The sequence below is a fragment of the Solanum verrucosum genome, unplaced genomic scaffold (genome assembly GCF_900185275.1).
Source record: "Solanum verrucosum unplaced genomic scaffold, falcon-dt-bn FXZP01000007.1, whole genome shotgun sequence".
NCBI lineage: Eukaryota > Viridiplantae > Streptophyta > Magnoliopsida > Solanales > Solanaceae > Solanum > Solanum verrucosum.
In genome coordinates, this window is record NW_026020177.1 from 1,208,905 (window position 1) to 1,236,233 (window position 27,329).

General features: G+C 39.2%; 2 protein-coding genes across 2 annotated transcripts in view; both read left to right on the forward strand.

Moving 5' to 3' along the window:
- Window positions 1-27,329, forward strand: part of LOC125829084 (uncharacterized) — a 1,125,066-nt gene that overhangs the window by 243,268 nt on the left and 854,469 nt on the right. The gene's annotated exons all lie outside the window — the stretch shown is intronic.
- Window positions 15,934-18,893, forward strand: LOC125829029 (uncharacterized). Its single transcript, XM_049508309.1, has 5 exons — window positions 15,934-16,001; window positions 16,227-16,411; window positions 18,097-18,185; window positions 18,294-18,423; window positions 18,757-18,893. Exons 1-5 carry the CDS (start codon window positions 15,934-15,936, stop codon window positions 18,891-18,893), a joined length of 609 nt encoding a protein of 202 aa, XP_049364266.1.

Genomic DNA, 27,329 nt, shown 5'->3' on the forward strand with positions numbered 1-27,329 from the left:
AGCTAGACTTATGAAAGGGCACCATTTCTTAGTTTTGCCGATTCAAGTCTTGGCCTAGAATTCCTCTTTTAGCATTTATAGAAAGGGCACCATTTCTTAGTTCTTGCCCACTTCACACATTCATGCATTCAAGACTTTAAGTAACAATGAGGGACATTTTAGTCTACCAACCAAGTCACAACATTTTCATTTAAGGATATTTCATAATCCAACATCATTTCATATATACATCATGAGAAATCATACTTTAACTCACAATGCTATCCACTTTACATAGGATCATCACAAGATCACATAAAACTCATTCACATCATACCTTCACATATAGCTTCATATAAAACTCATTCACATCATACCTTCACATATAGCTTCACATAAAACTCATTCACATCATACCTTCACATATAGCTTCACATAAAACTTTATATATAGCTTCATATAGGACTTTACATATAGCCTCATATGTGTATAATAATACAACAATATAATAACATTCACATAATGCCCTTCATGGCCTCAATTCACAATAATACAACAAATAACCACCTCCACCAAAGGTGGATCAAACCAACCAATAACAATTATATTAATACTAAGAGATCAAGCCATTTTACCACCCTTTACAAAGGCCATAAGCCACAATACTCAATTCCATGCCAATTATACAATATTTATCAAGTTTGATCAACTTACCCTCTTTCCATGGCTATCTTCATCATCCTCATATTCCAACAATTAACAATACAATAACAATGATAATAACAATATTCAACTATACAAGCTAAGCTAAGCATAAGCCAATAATCAATATGAAGACCAATTCACAATTTTGTCCATTCAAGGCTAAAATCCCACATCCTTCAATTCACTAACAATTCTTAACAATTTCACATAGATAAATACATATATGAATAGTCTACAACAATCTACACAATAATCGTCCATCAATTACACAAAATTAATACACCCACTTTAGGCCAAATTTAGAGAATTTGAGAAGACATGGGTTCATGGGAATTTCTTTCTAAAAACCATTAATAATTATTAATAACCATATAAATCATCATTCAAAACCTTTTTATGCAAGAACCCATGCTAGAATCGAAATAGGTTTTTGTGTGTATTTGAAAAACCTTGAAAACCTTTTGATTGGGTTCCTTGAAAGAAAGAATAATCAAGGATAAGGATCCCCATACCTCTAAGTTGAAAACCCACAAAAATTGAAGAAGAAGCACTCGAAATCTTCAATCCTAGCTCCAACTCCTCTTCTTCCTTGAGTTAGAGAGAAATATATGAAAGGAGATGGGTTTCTTGTTAATCCTAAGAGGAGTGGCTTAAATGAAAGGAATTAAGTCATAAAAAGGTCTTATAGTTGCTAGGAAAAGAATAAAATAACATAGGGTCAATTTTGGAAAAGGACTAAGGACCCATAAAGTCTTAACTTAAAAAATTCTACCCCTTCCCGTCTTAGTTTGCCCTTTTTTTTTCCAGCCTGACAGTGTTTCAATATTTTGGGCATAACTTTTTACTCCAAGGTCGGAATTGGGCAAACACGGTGGCATTGGAAAGAGGACTCAAAGACCTTTAATTGGATAGGTAAAGGTCCACCTAATTCATTTTGAGCTAAAAGATATGACCATTTAAAGTTGACCCTTACAACTCACTAGTTCAAATGACTAGTTTCCGGACGTCATGGTCATTTCTCATCATTTCATCAAGTTCTCAACTCCAAACTCACATGTGAGGCTCTAGTTTCACTAGTTCATTTTTAGGGTCGTTACATATTCGATGTAAGCTCACATGGTCTATGTTGGTTAAATGCTTATTCCTATCATGTGAGATGTGCACTATGGTTACTCAAGAGGTTCTCTGAAGTGTGGGTGGTAGTATGGGATGCCATTCATGCAATGCACGAGTAGGCTTTGAGAGGGCTATAGTGAGTTCTCTAATGTCTTATGGTCTAATGAATGAAGGTGCTCTTAATGAAGCTAATGAAGAATGTTGACTTATGTGCTTAAATGTAATGATGTATGCTTTACTTGGATTGTACTATGAGTTACTTCCTTGTCATGACTTATGAAATGTTTATGTTCCTTATGTATGAGTATTATTTAAAGATGAAAATGAGGAATGGTAAGTTCAATTTTGGTGGCCTTAATGTGGTACTTAGTGTGGATGGTGGTATGGATTTCTATTCATACATTGCACACAGTATAGCTTGGGGTTACTTGAGGTGAAAGCTAAATGTGATGAAATGACTTGTATGTTGGTTATGTTATATCTTATGCCTCTTATACTTATGTTCATGAAGTTTTTTTAAAATTGGCATATAGCATGATTTTCAAATAGAATGTCATTTTTAAGCATGGTTTTTGCATGGCTATCATACTTAGTACAGTAAATGTGCTAACCCATAATTCTTCTATTTTTCTACAAAGTGTAGGTTTCGGCATTTGAGTTGATTCTCTCTAGTTGAAGCTTGGATTGAGTTCTTCCAAGGTTAAGTGGTATGTCCTCATAGATTCGAGGACAAGTACTTTTGATGTTTCATGTCTTTCATTGTAATAGACTCTTTTAGACTTTCTATTATATAGGGCCGTGACCCTACTTTTGATTCAAAGATTTTTTTTCAGATGGCCATGTGAGACTAGTAGACTTCCGCTATTTTAAATGATTTTTCGATTGTATGGATAAAATGTGTTTTAAATTCCGTACTATTTCTATTATCTTATGTGATGATGCTTGTATGAGACTTTTTGGAGTCTTGTACGCCGTGTCAAGTCCGGGTTGTAGGCCCAGGTCGTGACAAATATGGTATTAGAGCACAAGATTTTGGAATGGTTTTTAGGATTGATGTCTCGCAAGCCACGTCGAGAAGAGTCTTGTTCATGGGTGTGAATCGCGACACATTTACGAATGACATGCTATAAGATGTTAGGAAACTACACTTCTTTCATTACTCTTTGAGTCGTGCCATAGAGTTTAGCTCTATAAAGTCCTTTTCCTAACCCTTCTCTTGTGTTTAAAGGATATGAATACAAGAAGTGCTAACACAAGAATGATGGAAGATGCGATTGTGAATGAGGGAGTTCCTCCACAAGGTCCTCAAGGTGACCAAGTTCCTCAAGGCAATCAAATTCCGGTTGATCCTCTGGCTATGTCTAATGAAGAAGTTAGGTTGGCTCTTTTGATGATGGCTCAAGCTATTACTACTCAAATCCAAGCCATGACGGCCCAAGCTACTAGGGGTGTTGAGACTCATGTAAACCCTATTGTGAGCACTATGGCTTCTAGGTTAAGAGACTTTGTGACGATGAGTCCTTCGGTATTTCTTGGTTCCAAGGTGGGAGAGGATCCCCAAGAGTTTGTGGATGAGGTGTATAATGTAGTGAATTCTATGGGGATGACTTCTATAGAAAAATTGGAACTAGCCGCTTATCAATTGAAGAATTTTGCCCAAGTTTTGTGCACTCAATGGAAAATCAATAGGCCCGTAAGAGCGAGTCCTATAGAGTGGGAGGAGTTTAAGAAAGCATTCCTTGGTAGGTTCTTTCCCCATGAGAAGAGGGAGGTTAAGGTGGAGGAATTTATCAACCTTAGGCAAGGTAGCATGAGTGTGCAAGAGTACTCCTTGAAATTTATCCAATTGTCTTAGTATGATCCATCTTTGGTGTCTAATCCGATGGATGAGATGAGTAGATTTGTGACGGGTGTGTTCGACCTTGTTGAGGAAGAGTGTCGTACGGCGATGCTCCATGATAATATGAATATCTCTAGGCTTATGGTGTTTTCTCAACAAAAATTAAGAAAAAAAAATAGGGAGATGAAGAGGTTTAGGTCCGATGAGAAAGGTCAACCAAGGTTCAAAAGAGAGCTTTTAAAAAAGATTCTTCAAGCACTCCTAGGGTTAACCAACAGAAAGGTAATGGGTCTCCATTTCCTAAACCTATTTGCACCAATTGTGAAAAGAAAGATTATGGGAAGTGACTAGCCGTTACTAGTGGGTTCTATGGTTGTGGAAAGAATAATAATCAAGTGAAAAATTGCCCTACTCTTACGGGCAAAAGAAGGGAGGCCAAACAAGCTTCTCTTAATGGCCCGAATCTTAATGCTCCAAAGACTAATCGTTTCTATGCACTTTGAGCTAGAGATGACAAAGGAGCTCTTCCGGATGAAGGCACTGACATGTTGATAGTTCCTTATAGTTATGAATGTTATATTGAGATTCGTATGTTGTCATCATGTTAGCCTTAGTTTGGGTTTACTCCCAAGGGGGAGATGGTATGTTGAATAGTGATGTTTGCGTAATTAAGACACAACTTTCGATGCAAGCGTCTACGATCGTACAATAGTTTAGTAACCCAACCAAGGGCTGGGATCGTTCCCAAGGGAGTGGTTTTGGGAATTAATATAAAAATAAAATTTAGTACTAATTAGTCATAGCTAAAGACATTAACGATTAAAAACATTGTAAATTAAAGGAGGAAACAAGAGTGTCAATTAACAATGGGGGGTTTTCTCACAGGTAAGTAAAAATAGCAAAATAAACAAGGATTTCTAAGTAATGAGAAGGGATCCTTGGGATATGATGGGAATATGGGTTAAGCTAGATTATTGGGTACATGCTTTCGATAGAAGATTCATAGAATAATTGTGACTAGGCAAAACATTAAGGGGGATAAGCTCTCTCTCGAGCAACTTACCCCGTTTCAAATGTGTTCCTCTCGGACACCCACTTGCCGCATGAAGACCATCCTACACCTTAACTCGCTCACTCTCTCGAGCTGAGTGTGTGGGAATGAGACTAGGATTCACTCTCTCGAGTAGAACCTCATGTCGACCCACTCTCAACGACCATCAATTCAGTAGTTTTAGTTTTACGACCTCTCTCTCGAGCAAGCCGAAAACACATAAATAAATTTGTATTTGCAACTATATATTCATTAATTCATCCACAGCTACTAAACGAAATCACAATTAAACTATGATTAAACTATTAACAAGCAAGACCCAACAATTATCTTAACCCATATTTGCTAAATCACACCCTAAGAATTGGGGTTTTTAGCCACACATGTATAAGAGATAGAAATTTCTACCAAATTGAGCTCGCATTTAACTGGTATGAAGATTTAAGTCTTGATATAAGCTAAAATTGAAGAATCCAAGAGACCCAAATCCAAATCTTAAAGATGAAACCCTTTGGATCTTCAAGTCTTCAAAACCCTCTCAAACTTGGAGCAAAAATATCAAAAAGTACTATTCTATATGAAAATTATAATAATTGTTCGACTCCTAAAACTACAACTCTAACTAGTATTTATGATTTTCATAGATTTGTGTTGCAGCGGATCATTCAGCGTCGTTAGTCGAAATCGCCGATCAACTTGGTGATTCACCCTTTGGTGTAGTTCATCGCTGGCTTGCACCAGCCTTCAACATTGTCGTGCTCTGGGTGATTGGGAGACATGGTACTGCTTCGCAGTAGTTCTTGGTGATACGTTGACTGGTTCCTTTTTCCGCCGACTTGATCCTTTCTTTCAGGGCTCAGCACACTGGAACAAAAGGGGAAGTACAACCCTTCAGCGACTCACCAAGTGGACTCAGTGATCCTCAAGCCTTCATATCTTCGTTCTTTTCAGTATTTTCGTTCCTTTTTGCAACGTAGTGTCCATGCTTTCCTTCAAACTTCAAATACCTGAAACTTAAGGGTTTTCATCAGATATTGAGATCAAATAAGCATTTAAGGACACAATTTCTATTAAAATATAGCCCTAAATGAGTCCACAAATGAGGTTGTTGAGAGTTCCGATATACTTTTCTCTTTCCTTCTATTCCTATTTAAGCATGAAACCAAGAGTGCCTTGTAGCTTGTTTCATGTTTTTGAGTCATATGTGATTATGTGTTTCCATGGTCTCCTTATGATATGCATGTTCTTGATGAATTCATGTTTAAATAAGAAACTGAGTTTTTATGAATTATGTTCCTCATGCTGATGTGCATTTAGTATGAGTTGTTTGTATGCTTCATGACGTGAATTGTTGAACATGCCTAAATGTGCTTTTAAGAGAAATTGCATAAGGTGCTTAATGATGTTATAATGAGCATGATTTGAGTTGGAGAAGGTAATTATGCCAATTAAATGAGAAATGTTGAAGTTTTCATGCATAATGAGTTTGTAGATGTAGTTCCTACTTTCTTGTGTTGCATTGAGTATGTTTGAGATGGAGTTGATGTTTCCTCCTAGTTTTGTGCATTGTTTATGATGTTGCATTCATGATGGGGAGCTAGTCTTGAGTCTTTATTTTCCTTAAGTTTTTAAAGTGTCATTCGAGGAAGAATGTTCCTTAGGGCGAGATAATGTAATGACTCGGAAAACTAGTAAGTGAAACTAGAGCCTAACTAGTTTGTTTTTGAGTTTGTTGTGGGGTTTGAGATTGCAAAGTGATGTCCCAAGCTTAGGTTGAGGGGTATAGGGTTAAACGTCAAGTTATGACCCCCCAAGGACCAACCAAGGGTCCTTGAGGGGGACCCTAAAGCCTAACCCCAAGTCTGCCCCAAAGAGCAAAAAGCTGTCAAAAAATTTGGGAGCTATGATGTGAGGCCAAAATACATATTTTTAATCATTATATGCCTTACATTTATAATTTATATTTGTCCTTTCTGAGCATAAATTTTATGGATCGTGCTAAATATTATATTTTATTTGTAGGATTGATTTGCTGAGAAAATGAAGAAGTTTGAAGCTAAAACGAATTAAAGATGAAAAGTTGAAGAAAGAAATCAAGCAAGCAGCTTAATAGATTAAAGTTTATAAAATAATATATTTATACATATGCATATAGCCGCACTTCTCAAAATTTTAATGCTGCCACGTGGCAGCCATTAAGAGAATGTGAATTGCAGCTGACACGTGGCAGGAAATTAACGCAGCAAGATTTCTTTGAGGCGGTTCCAATTTTCACGCTGACACCTCACTCGGCGGAAACAAAAAAAAAAGGATTTCAATTCCTTTTGGTTTTGGATTCCTAATTTGATTTGGATTCAATTATTTTATTTAGATTTTCTATATTTATAAATAGTTCATAGAAATAATTATTTTAGTGGGAGACATCATTTATAGGAATACTTTTTAGGGTTTTTTTCTTTTTCTTATTTTGAGGTTAGACTTTATTACTTTAGTTCTAGTTTTTTACTTTGAAGATTAACTTACAATTTTAGCAATTCTTCATTTTCTAAGTTCGTTTTGAAGATTTTGACTTCGAAATGCAAGTTTAGATTTTGGGTTTATTCTTCTCATTACGTATGTTCATGATTTCTTCATCTAAAAATATGAATTGTGTTCTTGCTACTATGGGTAACTAAATCCACAACTAGGGTTGTGGGAACCATGAGCGATTAACAAATTATGAATAGTAACTAAGCAAATCTTGAATAGTGTTATTGCATGCATAATTATTCTTTCATTTAGAAATCTTTTTAACGAGTACAGGCATTAGAACTCGCCTTGTTTCCACTTGCCGGACAAAGGAGGTAGTTAATAAGAAAAGAATTATCAACATAGATATATTGTGATATTATGTAATAGTCTAATGTCGATTGGTGTGAGGGTGAAAACTAAGTCATACATCGATGTGATGTCTAATATGAGGTAACGATAAGAGTTAATAAATTATACACACGTAGCCGGACCAAGGTGCGGGGTGAAATTCTCAAATTGCCGGACCAAGGAATTAGAGAAACCTAACTTATCATTTTGCATGTAATACACTAGGAAAGAATTACTACTACTAGGATTACCACATTATGAGCTTGTGGGGAACACGTACACCCTAGTGTCTCTCTCATGTTGATAACAACAAAATTTTTAATCTTGCATACTAATTGTTCACATAACTTTTAGAATTTGTTTCACAAACCCCCCGGGGAATAATGCTTTTCGATTAAGTTTAACTACATCATTGAACTTTAGTCAAGTATTTCCCGATTTTATATTTTTATTTTTAGTTTTGTTTTCTACAGGTTTCGACTCTAGTGTATGCCAAGTACTCGAAGTCTATGTCAATTCTTTACCGCCTACGATCCTGAATTGAGAAAAACTTTGAGGAAAACGGCTAATGAAGGAGTACACAATAATCCAATCAGAGAGGGTCAAGGAGATGGAATCGGAGTAACTAAGGTGTCTGCGTCGTGCCGTGACGTTAAATTAAGCGCTTATTGGGTGGCAATCCAATTAGTAGTGTAACTTCTTATTTTATTTTTATTTTATAAGTGTCACTTATTTTTTTGTCTTGTTTTTGCAGATTAGGGGAACTCTGAGTATCCAAAAAAAAATGAAGCAAAAGAGCATGTTTGAGCTTAAGTGTGGGTTGCATTCGACCCTTGATGAAAATAAAGAGAACATTCTACTAGCTAGGACATAAGGCCTCAAGGAGTTTTCCTAACCCTTTTTTAAATTTTATTTGATGTTTTGGGGACATAGCATATTTTTAAGTGTGGGGTGAAGGAATGAATTCCTAGTTTTTATTGTTTTATTGAGTCTTTTCTTTTTTTTAGGATGGATTCCCTAGCTTTTGTGTCCCTTTGAACCTAGTGTCTTGTTTTTTAGGAATAAATTTTCTTTTAATTTTATTTAGAGAAAAGAAAAGACCCTTTTGAGTGGTGTGATACTGGCTATTTAGGCCTAAATTTGTAGTAGTAATTTCTTGTGAATTCTTGATTGATAAGGAAATTGCAGACTCTTTGACACCGAAGCTCATGGTTATGACTTTGTATATAACTTATTTTATTTTGTAGTTTGTTATGATCCCGTCTCTCTTAGAAGTGGAATTGATCCACCTTGATTGATACTTATGCCATTTGTGGTGAGAATTTATTTATTTCATGTTTTGCATTTAAGTCTAGAACTTGCCCTGTATGTTATTGAAGCGAAATAAAAAGTGATGCTTTGTTTAAGAGATGATAATAGGCTTTGTTTTATTTGCCTGGTAAATTTAGCCTTTTCAGATAATTTATCACTAGTTAGCCCTTTTGAGGCTGTAGCCTTTTTTGGTAGCCATATTTTGCCCCTGACCATTTTGTTTAATCTCTAGTTTTTGCACCTTGCTTCCTTGAGCATTATAACATAGACTTATTCTAATTATCAATTCTGAGAAAAAGGAATGGTTGAGTGAAAAGGTAATCAATGATAGCTAAAAAGTGCTTAAAAGCCCTCTTTGAAAGAACGTCACATGAAAAAAAAAAGAGAACAAAAGAATGTGACATGAAAAAAAAAGTTACATTGATGATGGCCCTGGTCCTTCCAAGGGAATCGTGCACCTTAATTCATATAAAATACGTAAGTTGAGGGTGACTATTATAAAGGAAAACTTAGCTAAAAAAATAAAAAAAATGGCGCAAAAAAGAAAGAATAAAAAAAGATTGAAACATTCTTGAGATGATGAACATTACTTGTGAAATAATTGTTGAAGAGAGGGCTGAAAATAATGGGTGATGAAGTCTAAAATTGCAAAGTGCTTAAGGAAGTGTAAGTCACTATTACATAGTTTTCCTACCCATCCCCTAGCCTACATTACAACCGGTTAAAGTCCTATTTGATTCTATTCAAGCATGCTTAATTAGTGGAGATGTATATAATGGGCAAGGCTATGGTTCTTTGTGCATACATGTGAATTTTATTTGTGAGTGTGAGAGTTGTTCTTGATATGAAGTCCTTAATTTATATTCAATCTTTTGAATTGAGTGTGTGGACTATTTCTTTTTGTGAGGGCACTTGTTTAAGGATTGATAGGTGATTTTATTAGCTTTCTTTGATGACAGTAGGTGAACATGCTTAAATTTGATGAGTTCAAAGTTCTTCCTTGAGGTTAGGAGGTTAGAGGTTTGTTGTTTACTTGGATATCTTGCATAATGATTGAGAAGTCTACTTGATGTTTTGAAATTTGTATATGGCCTAATTGTTTGTATTAACCAAAGTGATGACATTGCTAATATTTTTTTTTTTGGGATGAGCTTTAATGGTTGCTCGAGGACGAACAAAAGTTTAAGTGTGGGGTATTGATGTGAGGCCAAAATACATATTTTTAATCATTATATGCCTCACATTTATTATTTATATTTGTCCTTTTTGAGCATAAATTTTATGGATCGTGCTAAATATTATATTTTATTTGTAGGATTAATTTGGTGGGAAAATGAAGAAATTTGAAGCTAAAACGAATTAAAGATGAAAGGTTGAAGAAGAAAACCAAGCAAGCAGCTTAATGCATTAAAGTGTATAAAATAATATTTTTATACATATGCATATAGACGCACTTCTCAAAATTTCAGTTGCTGCCACGTGGCAGCCATTAAGAGAATGTGAATTGTAGCTGGCACGTGGCAGAAAATTAACGCAGCAAGAGTTCTTTGAGGCAGTTCAAATTTTCACGTGGACAGCTCACTCTACGAAAACAAAAAAAATAATATAATTTCTTTCGATTTTTTTTTTAATTTTTTTTAACGACCCTTGTAGGGGTCAGGGGCTTAGTAGCACCCCTAGACCTTAGCATAAATAAAAGCAAAGAAAAAAAAATACAAGGACGGGGGGCATAAACCTTACCTCCGATCCTATGGTGGTTCAAAAGTTAGTAGCCTACTAAGGTTCTCCAACTCTTCCCTATACTAGAATTGAATCTATCTTCTAAGCACCTACATGAGAGGACTCTTCTCGGTACAAAGAATCTAGGAAAGCGTAAATAAGTGAGACTCTCCCTTTACAAGTAAGAGAATTCTCTCTTCATAAAATCTATAACTTAGACAAGAGATAGCCCATGTGAAGATGACTGCAGATCACCAAAAAATAGGGAATGTTCTAGTTCCAACTCCAACATATGCCTATAGGAAAGTAGAATATTCAAGGAGGTTCCTTGATTCTCTTCATTTTTCTTCTTCTGAAAGTTGCCATACCTGCTATTTCCAACTGAAGATTAGTTGCTGCCTCCTTAGGGAGCTCTGCTGTCTGGTGAAATAGACTTGAGGACTGGTGACTTTGTGGCTGTGTTTGGATAGTGAATCCGCCACATTATTGGCCTCTCTAAGGGTGTGTATGCATTTGAATTGAGGGATGTGAGTGATGAGACTGTGGAGGTTTTGCATTTGGGATGAAATGCCCCATGGAGGTGCTGATCTGATCAATAACCAGTCCACTAGCAGCTGTGAGTCAGTTTCCAGAATTACCTTATTGTAGTTTAAGTTTGCACACCATGCTATACCAAAGATAGCAGCCTCCACCTCTGCTTGGTTGTTGGTACCTTCCCCCAAGGGGGGACTGAGTATGCAAAGATCAAGTTTCCTTTAGTATCTCTGAGAATACCCCCAGCCCCAATTCTGTCCTGATCGTCCAATGCACTTCCATCAGTGTTGAGTTTAACCCACATATCAGGAGGTTTAATCCATTGGACAAAGGTAACTTTAGTGTCATGGGTACAATTCTCAATAAGTTGGACTAGATTTTTCCAACTTGAAGTCCAAGTGATGTAAGGAAAAAAGTATGAAGAAGTTTGAACGTATCCATGATCACTAAAAACTTAACCCTTGCAATATTGTATTGTTTACCTCCATACTTTTTAGCACACCTATTCTTCCACAAATTCCAACAAATAAAGATTGGAGTTGATTGGTTTATGGGCCTCATTTCTGTAATTAGTGTTCCACCATCTCATGATCATGTAATTAAGAGGAATGTAGTCAGTTTGGATGCCAAGGGAACATCAAAGAACTTCCAGACATTTTTGGTAAACAATCCTGAGTTGAAAACATGCTCAATGGTGTCCAGTTCTTGAGCTTGACAACAAACACAGTCTGCAGGTCTAATTCCAAACTTGGAAAGATTCTCATTTGTTGGTAGTTTACCTCTGAATGCTCTCCATAACAGAAAAAAGCATTTGAATGGAATATTTCTATGCCATGTGTTGGTATTAATCTTGGTTTTTGTTCTTTGTTCCCTGATGGAATTCTAGGCAGAAGAGTAAGTAAACAATCCATTTGTGTTGAGGCTCCACACTGGCTTATCTGGAATACCCTGTTGAAGCTGAAGCTAAGTAGCAAGAATGTTGTGCACCTGAGTTTGAGGAGCTAGCTGAATGATCTTGTTACTATTCCATTGCTCCTCTTCTATAAATTCTGAGACAGTGGTATTATTGAATCTGTTGCTGTCTTCAGTGAACATAGCCAATGGACAAACCCCTAACCAATTATCCAACCCGAATGAGCATGAATCAGACCTGATTTTCCATTGTATGTGAGACTCGATCTTGTGTTTATTCCTTGTCATAAGCATCCAAGAATGAGAGTCTTGACAACCCTTTTTTTTACTCACAGGGTTAGATCTTTGACAATATTTAGCCCTTAGGAAATCACCCCATAAAGTTTGCTTCGACCTAAAAATCCACCACTGTTTGTATTAGAAAGATTGACAAACATCACTAATGAGTCTAACCCCAATGCCCCCCTCATCATAAGAAAAACTTAGGTTCTTCCAAGAAGACCAGTGATAGTTTTGCTTATCATTTCTCCAACCCCAATAGAAATTAGTCATGATGCCCTGAATTTTCTTAATAGTGGTTGAAGGAGGGTAAATAGCTGATAGGAGATGCATAGGAAGTGACTGGAGGACATGCTTGATCCGAGTAGCTTTGCCCCCACAACTCAACATTTTTTACTGCCAGCCTGTGATTCTGTTAACCACTTTGTTGACCATTTCTAAGAAATAGATAATTCTAGGTTTACCAATAAGGAGAGAAAATCCAAGATAAGTGATTGGAGATTCTTCCTGGTGAAAGCCAATTTATTTCTTGATTATGTCAGAAGTAGTCCTGAAGGCATTGGATGGAAGCAAAAACTAACTTTTGGCTTTATTAATGAGTTGTCCTGAAGTCTGCTCATAAATACCCAAATTCTTCATAATCAGCTTGAGTGAATGCTTCCTTCCTAAGGTGAAAATAATGATGTCATCTGTAAAGCTGAAGTGCTTAATTTGGGTGGTCTTCCTTTTCATGTGAAATCCATGATCGAGAGGGTTTTGATAAAGTCTGTTCAAAGATCTAGAGAGAACCTCAGCTCCTAAAATAAATAGGGATGGGGATAAGGGGTCTCCTTGTTTTAGAACTCTTGTTGAATGGAAAAAAACCATGTCTCTTGCCATTTATAATGATGGAGTACCATTTGTTAGCCATGATTCTCCAGGTCATATCAATAAAAACTTCTTCAAAACCCATTTTCCTCAGAACTACGAAGGTCTACGAGTCTAGTTTCCAACGCATCAAACTGTTCATTCATACGACTTCAGAATAGAGAGATATTCACATTTTCGTGGGACTGCGCAAGCAGGCACGTGAGGTGGGGCCCTTGGTCGGTGGAAAGTTGTATATATCTTCTTCGAGTTTTTTCTTCATATTAAGCTAAATATACAGAGAAAACATAGAAACCCATTTTTAGGAGCAAGTGAAATATAGATTTTCTCGACGTAAGTCCTTGACGAAAGTTGTTCTACGCGTTGGGCTCAACATCGTGGTATAATTTGTTTTATCAATTGCGTAGCATATCTAATTTTAGTGTTGGGACAGCAGGGGTTTGAGTATATTTAAAGGTTTTGAGGTGAATTACGAACCTAAGATCAAGGTAAGACTCTTCTTTCATCGACTCTAGCTTTTATAAGCAACAAATAGCAATTTGCGACGGAAATACATATCTTTTATTGTATTGGCATGGTGTCTTTTATTTTGTGTGTTGATTATGGTCCTACCTTGTTATAGTATTGACGGAGTTATGAGTTAGAGTCTTTAGGCCACGTGAATTTAGCGAAAAAGGTATGTTAAGGCTATTCTCTTCCTATGGCATGTTTCCTTAAAGCTTAGGAGCAATGTAATTGAGTTGTTATCGTTGTTATACTTATAGCTATTATTGTTGATTGTTGGCTGCTCGAGTGCATATAATCCTCTCTTATCGAGATTCTTATTCAGTAGTAACATTCGTATGTTGGTCACGACTTAGAGGCAATTTGTATAGGTTGCCTATAACTAAATTGCTCACTTTTAGCTGTTGGATTGTTATTGTTGCCTTTGGGCTATTGTTGTTAGCTGCAGGAATGTGATCTATGCCTAGCAGGGTTATGTTCTGCCTACAGGGCTATATGGATACCTAAAAGGGCTATGAGTTGCCTACGGGGCTATATTGATGCCTAGAAGGGCTATGAGTTGTCTACGGGGCTATATTGATGCCTAGAAGGGCTATGAGTTGCCTACAGGGATATATATTGACGCCTAAGAAGGTTATGTGCTTCCTACAGGGCCATGTTGTTGCCTAAGAGGGCTATGAGTTGTCTATAAGATATGTTGATGCCTAAGAGGGCTATGTGACTGCCTGCGGGGCTAGGGGACTACCGATAGGGGTATACAGGCTGATTGGCACCTTCCGGGCTTATGGGGGCCTGAGTAGGTGGTCTTGTGTGCTGTTTGTACCTACCGAGCTTATGGGGGCTTGGTTAGGTTGTTGTTTTATTATTTTTGATAAATTTAGATTTAGAAGCAGGTCAGTGCAATTATCTTGTCCTTAATTTATTTATCAGATTATTTCGGTATATCAGGATACCTCATTATAGTCTATTGTCTTTCATACTCTGTACATTATTTTGTACTGACGCACCATTGCCTTGCGGGCGCTGCATTCATGCATGCAGGTCCTGACAGATGACCGAGTAGACCTCCATATCAGCAGGATTGAATTTTATCCGATTGGTCCGCCCCTTTCCTCTGGAGCTTCCAGAGTTGGGAGCTTTGTTACGTTTTGTTGTATATATTCTCATGGGTAGGCTGGGGCCCTGTCCCACCAATCTTTACTACTCTTAGAGGCTTGCAGACTATTGTGTGGGGTTTATAGCTACGTTATGGCCATGATGGCCTATGTTGTTGGTTTGCTGAAGCTTGTGAGCTGTTTGATGTATTGTACTGATATTTACCTGTTTTTAGTTTTGGTATAGATATCATGGTGGCCTCAACGGCCCAATCAGGACTTTTGTGCTAGTTGGATATTTCTTTATATGAACTCTTGGGAGTAGCTTGTTCTTTTGTAGATCTGTTGACAGGGGCCTTGTCGGCCGAGGGCTTAGTTTTAAGCCGAGATATACTTGTTTGTTTTCTTAATTGCATGTGATTGCCATGCTCTAGTAGCAAATGGTTCAGCAGGGTCGGCTCGGGCCTGAGTTTTGGATTTAGGAGTCAGTTGCGCCCCTTGATTTTGGGGCGTGACAAACTTGGTATCAGAGCAACGTCGTATCCTAGGGAGTCTGCAAGCCATGTCTAGTAGAGTTTTGTTTATAAATGTGTTGTGCACCACATTCGATAGACAAGAAGCTGTCGGGCATGTTAGAATGACTATCCTTCTTTTGCTCACCTCGTGCTATAGAGCGGTGTCTTAAGGGTTGAGGTTTCTGGCTTATAATTGATACTTGTATGCACATAGAGATGACTGACACTAGACAGACCACAACTAGCCAGGTTTTAGATACAACTGCAAGTGAGGGTACCGACAAAGTAGCACAAGTGGAGGTGGCCCATTGTGAGACCCGGGGGGTGACATCTTCTCAGCCCCCTATAGCTTCTCCATAGCTTCAGGAGCCTCCGAGGGCTACAGGAATTTCGGCTCCACCAGCAGTACCACCTCTAGTTCCTCCTATTCCATTTGATCAGGATTTCAAGAGTGCAGTATATATGTTAGCACAGTTAGTAGCTGCACAGTGCCAACCAGTTGCACCAGATATTGCCGGACCTTCTGAAGGGCCCGGAAGTTCGAGAGTTCGTGAATTTCTTACCCTGAATCCTCCACAGTTTACAGGAACAGATCGCAGAGAAGACCCTCAACACTTTGTTGATCAGCTTCATAGGATCTTCAGAGTCATGCATGCCTCAGCAACTGAGTCTGTTGAGTTAGCAGCATTTCGATTGCGTGATATTGCAGTATTGTGGTATGAAAGTTGGGAGAGATCTAGGGAAAAAGATATATCTCTACCCACTTGGGATAGCCTTATAGAAGCTTTCATAGATCACTATTTACCTCGAGAGATTAGGGATGGCCGGGTGGACCAGTTTCTGAACCTCCGACAGGGTGGCATGAGTGTCCGAGAGTACGGGCTGAGATTTGATTCATTGGCTAGATATGCACAAGCATTTGTTGATACGATGCATGACAGGGTGCGTAGATTTGTGGGAGGGCTTGACGCAGACTATATCGAGGCTTGTTCTACCGCTGCGCTAAATGATAATATGGATATCTCGCGGATTCAGGCCTTTGCACAGGGCATAGAGGATTGCCGACATCGACAGTATATGAGTGAGAGGGTCGAGAAAGAGAGACAGAAGAGGGCTAGGCCCGCTGGTTCGCAGGGAGATTTTCAGGGTGGTCCCAGACCCCAATATTTTATTAGGCCACCTAGACCTCCACCACAGCAATTCCAGGGTAGTAGATTTTATAGTCAGGGACAGTCAGGCCTAGGTGAGGGCTCACGAGCATCAGACTCTTATCAGCAGAGAGCCTCAGGCCAGGCTAGGACAGCACCGCCGCGTTGCGCAACCTGTGGTAGGCTGCATTTCGGTAGGTGTAAACAGGGTTCCACGGGTTGTTATTCTTGTGGACATGAAGGGCATGTGTGGAGAAACGACCTGACCATAGGTTAGGGTAGTATAGGTCAGTCGACCAGGTCAATAGTAGGTTCCTCTTCATCAGCACAGTCTACAGGGCGTGGACCCCAGACTTCAGCAGGTAGAGGTAGAGGCAGAGGCAGAGAGGGAGCATCTAGTTCTAGTAGTGGCCAGAATCGTACATATTTACTAGCCGGCCGACAGGACTCAGAGTCATCACCAGATGTTATGACAGGTACATTGATTGTTTGCTCCCATCGTGTTTATGCTTTGATAGATCCTGGATCTACTCTGTTTTATGTGACTCCATTTATTGCGGGGAAGTTATGTATAGTAGCAGAGTCATTAGATCGACCCTTTATTGTATCTACCCCAGTTGGTGAGTCTATTGTTGCCAAGAGAGTCTATCGAGGTTGCACGGTAGAAATTATAGACCGTCAGACCTCTCTAGATCTTGTAGAGTTAGAGATGGTCGATTTCGACGTCATTATGGGTATGGACTGGTTAGCGTCTTGTTATGCTAATGTTGAGTGTCGAACAAAGATTGTTAGATTCCACTTCCAGGAGAGGCAGTTCGGGAATGGAAAGGCGTTACAGCAACGCCAAAAGGTAGGTTTATTTCCTATCTTAAGGCGAGGAGGATGATTACTAAGGATTGTATTTATCATCTTGTTCGTGTTCATAATATAGATGCAGAACCATCGACGCTTCCGTCTATTCTAGTAGTTAATGAGTTTCTAGATATATTTCCAGACAAACTTCTTGGTATCCCTCTAGAACGAGAAATTGATTTTTCTATCGATATGCTACCAGGTACACAACCCATATCTATCCCTCCTTATAGAATGGCTCCTGCTGAACTAAAAGAGTTGAAGGGTCAGCTGAAAGACTTGCTGGATAAAGGCTTTATCAGACCTAGTGCTTAACCCTGGGGTACACCAGTGTTATTCGTAAGGAAGAAAGATGGATCACTAAGAATGTGTATCGATTATCGACAGCTGAATAAGGCCATTATAAAGAATAAGTATCCCCTTCCGAGGATCGATGACTTGTTTGATCAGTTACAAGGTGCTGAGTGCTTCTCGAAGATTGATTTAAGATCAGGTTACCACCAGATACGAGTTCGGGAGAAAGACATTCCAAAGACAGCTTTTAGAACTAGATATGGAAACTTTGAGTTCTTGGTGATCTCTTTTGGATTAACTAATGCCCCAGCAGTGTTCATGGACCTGATGAATAGTATATTCAGGCCGTATTTAGAGTTGTTTGTGATTGTATTTATTGATGATATTTTGGTGTATTCACGTTCAAAAGTTGAGCACGCAAATCATCTGCGAGCAGTCCTTCAGGTTCTTCGAGATTAAGAACTTTATGCAAAGTTTTCTAAGTGTGAGTTCTGGTTGAACTCTGTCGCTTTCTTAGGCCATATTGTATCAGATGCAGGTATTGCGATTGATACACAAAAGATTGAGGTCATAAAAACTTGGCCCAGACCTATGACTCCAACTGAGGTTCGTAGTTTCTTGGGGTTATCTGGGTACTACAGAAGGTTTGTAGAGGGGTTTTCTTCACCTTCAGCACCATTAACGAAGCTGACTCAAAAAGCAGCTAAGTTCCAGTGGATTGAGGCTTGCGAGCATAGATTCCAGGAGCTAAAGGACAGGTTGACACCAGCACCAGTTCTAGCATTGCCAGAGGGTTCAGAAGGCTATGCGGTGTACTGTGATGCTTCTGGGGTTGGGTTGGGATGTGTTCTAGTGCAACATGGTAAGGTTATCGCATATGCTTCAAGACAGTTGAGGAAACATGAGAAGAACTATCCGAGCCATGATTTAGAGTTAGCTGCAGTTGTGCATGCATTAAAAATCTGGAGACATTATTTGTATGGTGTTCATGTTGACATCTTCACAGATCATAAAAGCCTTCAATATATATTTAGACAGAAAGAGTTAAATCTGCGACAATGTCGATGGCTTGAGTTACTGAAAGACTACGACGTGGATATTTTATATCATCCAGGAAAGGCAAATCTAGTAGCCAATGCCCTCAGTCGAAGATCTGTGGGTAGTTTATCCCATTTAGGTGTTAAGAAGCGGGAGCTACTGCGAGAGCTTCATCAGTTGGCTAGTTTGGGAGTCAGATTATTAGAGGCAGACGATAGTGGGGTCACAGTTCAGGATACAGCCGTATCATCTCTAGTTGTAGAAGTAAAATCATGACAACAAAGGATCCTAGCTTAGAGCTAAGGCTCAGGATCAACAGTCCTTAGCATTTGATATAGCAGAAGATGGAGTCCTCTAATATAGCGGTAGATTGTGTGTTCCGAATGTTGCAGGGCTTCAACATCGAATTATGGAAGAGGCACAACATTCCCGTTATTCTATTCACCCTGGTTCGACGAAGATGTTCCATGATATTAAGGAGATCTATTGGTGGCAGGGGATGAAAAAGGACGTTGCTGAGTTTGTGGCGCAGTGTCCTAACTGCCAACAGGTGAAGGTTGAGCACCAAAAGCCTGCTGGGCTAGTTCAGGAGATAGCCATTCCTTTGTGTAAGTTGGAAGCAATTAATATGGATTTTATTACAGGATTACCTCGATCTCATTGCAAGTTTGACTCTATTTGGGTAGTTGTTGATAGACTAACAAAATCAGCCCATTTCTTACCAGTCAAGGCAACTTTTTCAGCCGAAAACTATGCAGGGCTCTATATTAGAGAGATTGTTAGGCTACACGGTGTCCTAGTATCTATTATCTCTGATAGAGGAGCACAATTTACCGCCAATTTCTGTAAGTCCTTCCAGAAAGGATTAGGGACACAAGTTAATCTTAGTACCGCCTTTCACCCTCAGACAGATGGCCAGGCTGAGCGAACAATTTTGACACTCGAAGATATGTTACGGGCGTGCGCGCTAGACTTCAAGGGAAGTTGGGATGACCACTTGCCTCTTATTGAGTTTGCATACAATAATAGTTATCATTCTAGCATCGGGATGGCACCTTATGAGGCTTTGTATGGGAGAAAATGTAGATCCCCCATTGGATGGTTTGAGGTAGGTGAGTTAGAGTTGATTGGACCCGATTTAGTCCAGCAGACAGTGGAGAAAGTTAAGCTCATTCGGGAGAGGTTGCTAACAGCTCAAAGCCGACAAAGTCATACTCAGATGTATGACGAAGGGACTTAGAGTTTTGTGTCGATGATTGGGTATTCTTAAAAGTCTCGCCTATGAAGGGTGTTATGTGATTTGGCAAAAAGGGAAAGCTTAGTCCAAGATTCATTGGGCCATACCAGATCCTTCGGATGGAAGGACGTGTGGCTTATGAGTTAGAATTGCCTTCAGAGCTAAAATCTGTTCATCCATTTTCCATGTATCAATGTTACGGAAGTGTGTAGGAGACCCTTCTCGGGTTGTCCCAATTGAGGATGTTCAGATCACAGAGGAGTTGTCCTACAAGGAGACTCCAGTTGCTATATTAGATTGGCAGGTCCATAAATTGAGGACCAAAGAGGTGGCTTCGGTTAAAGTATTGTGGAGGAATAAAAATAGAGAAGAGGTGACCTGGGAGGCTGAGGATGGCATGAGGTCCAAATATCCTCACTTGTTTCATACCCCAGGGTGATACCATATCAGTTTATATTAGGGAAATAAGGTAAGATACCTATATATATATACTATTACTTATTATTATTGTGGTTGTCGTTGTATGTCTGCTCGCTCTGTTGTGGTGGAGCTATAACGCTTTGCTATTTATGTTGTCATGTGAGACGCCTAGGTTAGAAATTTTGCATTCAGGTTCCTGGATAGTGAAATTTACAAAGGATAAACTGCCTAAATTCTGGCAAGTCCTAAAGACTGAACAGTGTGCCTCAGATTTTTCATTCGAGGACGAATGTTTCTAAGGGGGGAGGAATGTAACACCTCGACATTTCAAAACGTCTAAATTAACTCGTACCTTCGTGGAAAGACAAGAAGGGTGAGTAATAAATTAAGAATCATGTGGTAAGTCCTATTTTAAGTGTTCAAGTGTTGCATCTCAAGTTTTGAAGTTACGTAAGTGGCAAAATAAAAGTTGGCGGAAGTTATCGTAAGTTCCTTCTTAAAGATTTCTCTGAAATTTGGGTCAAATTTCATGGAGGTTTTCTCCCAATCTATAATGAGTTATGGGGCCCACAAACTATTGAATCGAAGGTCTACGAGTCTAGTTTCCAACGCATCAAACCGTTCATTCATACGACTTCAGAATAGAGAGATATTCACATTTTTGTGGGACTGCACAAGCAGGCACGTGAGGTGGGGCCCTATGTCGGTGGAAAGTTGTATATATCTTCTTCTTCGAGTATTTTTCTTCATTTTAAGCTAAATATACAGAGAATACATAGAAACCCATTTTTAGGATCAAGTGAAATATAGATTTTCTCGACGTAAGTCCTTGAGGAAAGTTGTTTTACGCGTTGGGCTCAACATCGTGGTATAATTTGTTTTATCGATTGCATAGCATATCATATTTTAGTGTTGGGACAGCAGGGGTTTGAGTATATTTGAAGGTTTTGAGGTGAATTACGAACCTAAGATCAAGGTAAGACCGTTCTTTCATCGACTCTAGCTTTTATAAGCAACAAATAGCAATTTGCGACGAAATACATATCTTTTATTGTATTGTCATGGTATCTTTTATTTTGTGTGTTGATTATGGTCCTACCTTGTTGTAGTATCGAGGGAGTTATGAGTTAAAGTCTTTAGGCCACGTGAATTTAGCGAAAAAGGTATGTTAAGGCTATTCTCTTCCTATGGCATGTTTCCTTAAAGCATAGGAGCAATGTAATTGAGTTGTTATCGTTGTTATTCTTATAGCTATTATTGTTAATTGTTGGCTGCTCGAGTGCGTATAATCCTCTCTTATCGAGATTCTTATTCAATAGTAACATTCGTATCTTGGACACGACTTAGAGGCTATTTGTATAGGTTGCCTATAATTAAATTGCTCACTTTTAGCTATTGGATTGTTATTGTTGCCTTTGGGCTATTGTTGTTAGCTGCAGGAATGTGATCTATGCCTAGCAGGGTTATGTTCTGCCTACAGGGCTATATGGATTCCTAAAAAGGCTATGAGTTGCCTACAGGGCTATATTGATGCCTAGAAGGGCTACGAGTTGCCTACGGGGCTATATTGATGCCTAGAAGGGCTATGAGTTGCCTACAGGGATATATATTAACGCCTAAGAACGTTATGTGCTTCCTACAGGGCCAAGTTGTTGCCCAAAAGGGCTGTGAGTTGTCTATATGATATGTTGATGCATAAGAGGGCTATGTGACTGCCTGCGGGGCTAGGGGACTACCGATAGGGGTATACAGGCTGATTGGCACCTTCCGGGCTTATGGGGGCCTGAGTAGGTGGTCTTGTGTGCTGTTTGTACCTACCGAGCATATGGGGGCTTGGTTAGGTTGTTGTTTTATTATTTTTGATAAATTTAGATTTAGAAGCAGGTCAGTGCAATTATCTTATCCTTAATTTATTTATCAGATTATTCCGGTATATCAGGATACCTCATTATAGTCTATTGCCTTTCATACTCTGTACATTATTTTGTACTGACGCCCCATTGCCTTAGGGGCACTGCATTCATGCATGCAGGTCCTGATGGATGACCGAGTAGACCTCCATATCAGCAGGATTGACTTTTATCCCATTGGTCAGCCCCTTTTCTCCGCAGCTGCCAGAGTTGGGAGGTTTGTTACCTTTTGTTGTATATATTCTCATGGGTAGGCTCAGGCCCTGTCTCACCAATCTTTACTACTCTTAGAGGCTTGCAGACTAGTGTGTGGGGTTTATAACTACGTTATGGCCATGCTGGCCTATGTTGTTGGTTTGCTGAAGCTTGTGAGCTGTTTCATGTATTGTATTGATATTTACCTGTTTTTAGTTTTGGTATAGATATCATGGTGGCCTCGACGGCCCAATCAGGACTTCTGTGCTAGTTGGATATTTCTTTATATGAACTCTTGGGAGTAGCTGGTTCTTTTGTAGATCTATTGACAGGGGCCTTGCCGGCCGAGGGCTTAGTTTTAAGCCGAGATATACTTATTTGTTTTCTTAATTGCATGTGACTGCCATGCCCTAGTAGCAAATGGTTCAACAGGGTCGGCTCGGGCCTGAGTTTTGGCTTTAGGAGTCAGTTGCGCCCCTTGAGTTTGGGGCGTGACAATCACCTACCTCGAATCCAAACTTGAATCCCCTAAGGCACTTGAATCTTCCCTTTCTGGATTCTTCCCGCTTGTTCGTTGTCTAAAATCATACAGTTAATGCAAGGATCAATAAACGAGGCCTAATTACCTGGATTATAACCAACATTATCAATCCTATGTCAAACCCTTGATCCCCATACCTAGGTTAGGGTTTCTTCCACCTTAAATCACATATCAAAACCTTTCCCCAATGATAATTACCCAAGAAACTACGTTCAACGGATCGAATTATAGATTTTGTCACTCCTCGAGCTACCTCCAAGACGCGTACACGGGACCTAGGACCACAAGTGATCCCAAGCTAACCCTGCTAGCACGATCTCGAGCATACTTAAGATAAACTGAATAACAAAAACTGAGTAGAAGCTATCATCATAAATATAATGAAAAGATGGGGAATACCAATATACTATAACTGAGATAAATGAAAACTGATGAGTTTAATACAAGGAAGATATTAACTCATTACTAAGCTGAATCTATCTATGTCTAAAATAATTCTCTAAACTGACTAGAAATATTGGAACATGCCCTAACTAGGTCTAGCAAAACTGAAACTAAAGACTAAAAGCAATAAACATAAACATGTCACTAGTCCCCGAAGAATGAGGACTTACCACTGATGCTGCTGAACTGAAGATTGGGAATCGATCAAAGCGTGATCTGGATGCTGGGAACCTGAACCTACATCACGAGAAGATGTAGCGCACGTATGTGTCAGTACTTGAAGGATAGAGGAAAGCTGAAATAACATATAACTAAACAAAGCAATAAAACAATGAAATAATCTGAACATGATATAGATATTGAATACTGAGATAAGTAAATGCAGTGACCCATTTATGACATGCTGAAACTGAATACTGGACATACTGATAAATGGTCAATGCAATAGGATCTGACTGAACTGTAGTAGCTAATAATAGTAGACAATAAAACCACATGAGCTAAATGTGGAGTCCGATGTATACGCCTCATCGAGAGGACCCAATATACCAGGCCAAAGGTATAGACGCATGCTGGCGTGATCACTAACTGTTATTTCCCAGAAATGGGACTTACACCTACGTGTCTCATAGTTATGGGACTATATGGGTACGCTAAACCCTAATCCAACTCGTTATTATGCTACTCCCAATGAATTAAGTGGTTAACTCGTTATGACTGAATTTTTGTAAATACTGGATAACTCAATACTAAACCTGCAAACTGAGAATGCAATTAATAAAACTGATATTGATGCATTAATAATTGAGGCATGTATAACTGAATAACTCGAATATTTGAAATACAAAGCTAGGGTTCTGAAATTTATGCGAGAAACGATGTAATAACATGATAATCTGATTTGGAACATGTTAATAACGAATTCATGATGATCTGCTGTAATTCTAGAATCCCTAGATCTATTCATAATAAGGGAATCAAGAACCTAACTAAATTCTAGGGACCTAATGGGCGAAAGAAACCCGCTAGTGAAATCCCACATACCTGGTGACAAATTCCACGGAGAAATCCTTCAATTTCGGGGCTGAAAAAGAAGTAAACTTGTTGTGTTCTTGAACTAGGGTTCTTGACCTTTTTCTCCTCTCTTGCTTCTAATTTTCTAAGTTTTGATTAATGATTTGACTTAGGTAAGTTCTAGCTATGTTTCTAGGTTTAAACTGACTAAAACCTTATGATTTAGGTCTAAACGATGTATCTTAGAGGTCCAACGAAATATTAAAAGACCAAAAGACCCCTGACTTAATTATTGTCGGAGTGATCGACGGTTGGGACTGAAGGGCCATAGGTCAATCGACGGTCCGTCGATTGGAGTCGTTGATTGAGTTTGCCCGTTAAGACTTCACTAAAACAAGCATAACTTTATACTTAGAGGTTGGATTTTTCTAAACTTGGTGGCGTTGGAAAGAGGACTCAATTGTCTATCATATATTAGGTCATGGGGCACATAAATCCTTTTGTGCTAAGAGTTATGACCATCTGAAGTTGACCCACTCAATAATTCTCCCATAATTAACTACTGACCTTCATCTACGGTCAGACCTACGGAGCGTGGATCGAACGACGGTCCGTGCTGGTCGACCATAGTTCGTGTCAGAGGCTGGGTAAATGAGCCTTGATCTACAGACACAGACCACGGACCGTGGTCCAACCTACGAACCGTGGGTCTGTCTATGGGTCTAGACTTAGCCTATTTTTTTGAGCTTGGCTAGGGAGGGGTTGCAGTGGTGAACCACGGACCACCAACACATGCCGTGGTCTGACTTGCGGTCCGTAGATGGCAACCGTGGGTTACACCTGCAACTTTTCAAAATCTGCATTTTTGGTCTGTTTCGGATAGGAGGTGTGACATTATCTCCCCCTTGGGATCATTCATCCTCGAATGAAGACTAAACTAACTAATATAGAGGGAGAGGGCTGCAATCCCTACCACTTAACACTGAGAATTGAATTTCTGATTGAACTTAGTTATAAGAACATGAAAATACACTGAAAATGCAAGTACAAACTGAAGGAACATGATTTTAAATCTGAATTTATGCATGAATGACTAAACAAATGATGAGGAACTATTACCTCAAGTTGGAATGGAATCGGAAGGAAAGAGGTGAGGATACTTGGACTTCATGGCTGTTTCTGCTTCCCAAGTAGCTCCATCTACGGACTGACTCCTCCACAAAACCTTGATTGAAGCGACTACTTTGTTTCTCAACCTTCTAACCTAACGATCAAAAATCTCAACTGGTACATGCTCATAAGAAAGGGTATCTTTTACATCCATCGTCTTTAATGGCACTACAAATGCTGGATCACCCACACACTTCTTCAAAACTGAAATGTGAAAAACTGGATGAACTGCTGCTAAATCTGCTGGCAACTCTAACTTATAAGCCACTTTACCAATCCTTTTCAAGTTCCGGCTAAGGGCCTACATATATGGGACTGAGTTTTCCTTTCTTGCCAAATTTCATCACCCCCTTCATAGGTGACACTTTCAGGAAAACCCAATCATCAACTTGGAACTCTAGTTCCCTTCTTCTCACATCTGCATAAGACTTTTAGTGACTCTAGACAGTCTTAAGTCTATCTCTAATGAGTTGCACTTTCTCCATAGCATCACGGACTGAATCTGGTCCTATCAAGGCTGCTTCACATGCTTCAAGCCAACCAACTGGAGATCTACATCAATGCCCATACAATGCCTCATAAGGGGCCATTTAAATGTTGGAATGGTAACTATTGTTGTAGGCGAACTCAATGAGAGGAAGGTGATCATCCCAACTACCCTTGAAGTTGATCACACAAGCTCTCAACATGTCTTCTAAGGTCTGAATGGTACGCTCTACCTGACCATCCATCTGTGGATGAAATGTTGTGCTAAGGTTAACCTGAGTACCAAGACCCTTCTGAAATGACTTCCAGAAATGAGAGGTAAATTGAGGACATCTATCTAAGATGATAGACAAAGGAACCCCATGCAACCTTACAATCTCATTAATGTAAAGCTTGGCGTAATCCTCCGTCGAATCTGTAGTCTTGACCGCCAAAAAGCGAGAAGACTTAGTAACCCTATCAATAATCACCCAAAATGAGTCATGTTGTATGCGAGTATGAGGTAAAACTGTGATGAAGTCCATGTTGAACACTTACCACTTCCATGTAGGAATGTCAATCTCTTAAGTCATACCTCCTGGGTTTTTTTTATGTTCTACCTTGACTTGCTGGCAATTAGGGCACTTAGCCACAAAATCTGCTATATCTTTTTCATACCATTCCACCAATAGACTTCCCATAGATCGCGGTACATCTTAGTGGCGCCTGGATGAATAAAATATCTGGAATTGTAGGCTTCTGCGAGAATATGTTGTCTCAATTCACCCACATCAGGAACATACAATCTACCCTAATAGCGAAGTACACCATCTCTCTCTTCGGAGAAAACCTCAACTCTATGTTGGTGGACTGCACCCTTAAGTTGAAGCAAGATTGGATCATTGTCTTGTTTTTCCTTAACCTCTACTACCAAAGAAGATTCTTCCCCATTCTGAACCGTTACACTACCATCTGATATGCCCATAAGACGAACTCCTAGGTGAGAAAGTCTGTGAACATCCTTTGCTAGCTATTTTCTTTCTTCCTCAACATATGCTACACTACCCATAGATAATCTGCTAAGAGCATCTGCTACTACATTCGCCTTACCCGAATTGTAATGCACGCTCATATCATAATCTTTGAGGAACTCAAGCCACCTTATCTGGCGAAGATTTAACTCTTTATGGGTGAATACATACTGGAGGCTCTTATGGTCTGTGAACACATCTACATGAACACCATACAAGTAGTGTCTCCAAATCTTGAGTGCAAACAACACTGCTGCAAGGTCGAGGTCATGAGTTGGATAATTC